The 2,261-nt window shown below is 42.4% G+C and overlaps 1 protein-coding gene across 1 annotated transcript; it reads right to left on the minus strand.

The window, feature by feature from the left end:
* Positions 1–458: 458 nt before the first annotated feature.
* Positions 459–1,891, minus strand: rprml (reprimo-like). Its single transcript, XM_062408537.1, has one exon. The coding sequence runs from the start codon at positions 1,510–1,512 to the stop codon at positions 1,177–1,179; it is 336 nt and encodes a 111-aa protein (XP_062264521.1). The 5' UTR covers positions 1,513–1,891; the 3' UTR covers positions 459–1,176.
* Positions 1,892–2,261: the final 370 nt, after the last annotated feature.

The following is a 2,261-nucleotide window of genomic DNA, read 5'->3' on the forward strand; positions in this document are numbered from 1 at the left end:
CCAGAGCGAGCAGATTAAATGCTGTGGAGCCAATATGAGCTCGACAACATGCTGCTCATTCTGTGCTTAAGTGTGATTGTGCCATTTTTGTCTTCATAGCACTGTGTAATATCATATTCTTAGATAATTTTATTTAACATTAATAAGATATCTAATTATTTCGAAATGCAACCCCGGATTCACTTCTTTCATCTTGTGCTAATGAAAAATCACATCTGACTTGATGAGCTGGTTAGAGGAGAGTCTACTTTCATTAGTTTTAATCAAATTTATAGTTTGAAAATAAGTAATATATAAGTTAAGTGATTCACTTTTAACACAGTATTTGAGAAAAAATACATTGCGGACAAAATTTTCCAAAAAAAAGACCTCACAGAAATGTCTGCAAACATGGTAATGTTGACGTGATGTGTATCATGTTCATTAACAGATGACAGAGATACGATTGATATGGTCATTTCAGTGATTTAATTGCATGCTGCAATTTCAAGATAAAGTTCTTTTTGGTACAAAATAATTCATGCAGCATCAGTGATTTCAAAGTGCAAAACAGGTCCAAGAATCACTACAGATCAATTAGCGAGCATGCCAAGAAGGACCAGAACCACTCCATAAAGCTGAGATGGAGTCTGTTGGAAAACGTGCAAGATTTCAGTAGTTACCAAACGAGACCGAGAAAAATACTTTGTATAGCGATTACCCATATAGCCATCAAGTCCACGGAGAACACTGGCAGATGCGTGGAACTATACGAATTCACAATCATGCTTTTTGACAGTTTAAAAACATTCATTAACAATCATTTCAAATTTACAAAACCAAAGGGAACTAACTTCACAAAAAGATGAGGTAACAGCTTGTAAACATTTTGTCACTTTGTTCAAGTTGGCAATATTAAATTCATTCCAAAGATTCAACAGACCGGCCCACGTGTAAACAATTGGCTGTCTTTTACGCACAAACTTTACGCACGGACATTTGTCGCTGGACCCGTCTCCTGTGGTTCTTTTCGGAAGCAAAAGTGAAGGCTTTGCATATTTGTTCTCACCGGGGCACTGAGAGAACGTCTCTGAAGTACATGCAGATGCAGATCTTGAGCTGCGGTTGGAACAGTCCACCTGATCTTCATCCCGAATCCCGCTCCATCACTTCCCCGCTGTACCTGCTCTTCCTGTTCTAGCTGAGGCCGATCATGACCGTCTCCACGTCTTTAGAGGGTCTGCGCTCCTTCACCAGGAAGTTAATCATGCTCTCCGATTTGATCATCAGGTTGCACCCGAGGAAAAATATACCGAACATGACGGTGAGCGACAGCACGCACAGCACCGCGATCTGCACCACCCGCATCACAAATAGTTTGCGCTCCTCCTGCAGCAGCACGAGCGACCCTCCACCGTCGCCGGTCACTACGTTGCTGGTGCCGTTTCCGTAGTATGTGGCCAGAGTTCCGGCGAGGGTCTGACTCCCGTTAAACAGTGCGCCCTGGGTCACGTCGAAGAAGGAGACGTTCATGATTCCTGGCGAGTGATCAGCAAAAAGACTCCACTTGTCAGGCGCACGTTCTCACCAACCCGCACTCCAAGCAAAACTTTGCGTCATGTGACTGTTCAGACAATAATGAGAGGCGAATTAGCGAAAAACAAATGCCTTTAAATTCCCGATTCACAGTCAAGCATCGAGGTTTGCACAGCTCCGCAGCGCAATGACCACATCCGCATCACTTGACCGCTCTCCGCAGTTACAGGCGCAACTAAAAGTAAGTTTCTACAACTCAAATTCCATGCGTTCCCGACTCTTGGTGAGTGTTCTTACACGGCGTGCGAGGTGCAAAACGTGTCCCCCTCCTGATGTAATAGGAGACAGACAGTCCCTGGGCTCGCCTGCGAGCGCTTCTTTTGTGCCAAGTCTCTGGTGCGTTTTAAAGTGATGATGAGCTCCCTGTGGACCACACCACTATATCACTGGAGGAGGCAGTCAGCTGGCCAGAGATAATGCGCCGCTCAACAGATGTACAAAAGATACAGATATAAAATTAAATATATATATATATATATATTAATTTGAAGTAGTAATCTGGAATTATTATTCTTCACCTATTCCTTCTTTCAGTGTTTCCTAAAAAAACCTTCAAAAAGTGAATGAATTTCAAACCAGTACTCCCTGTCAATGTTATTTTAAAAAAAAATATTAACTTCAATGAGGAATGAGGCCAAATATGTCATGAACATGGATATGTTGAAGTGTGTTCTTCACAGATATGG

This window comes from Platichthys flesus, chromosome 16 (genome assembly GCF_949316205.1).
Source record: "Platichthys flesus chromosome 16, fPlaFle2.1, whole genome shotgun sequence".
Taxonomy (NCBI): Eukaryota; Metazoa; Chordata; class Actinopteri; order Pleuronectiformes; family Pleuronectidae; genus Platichthys; species Platichthys flesus.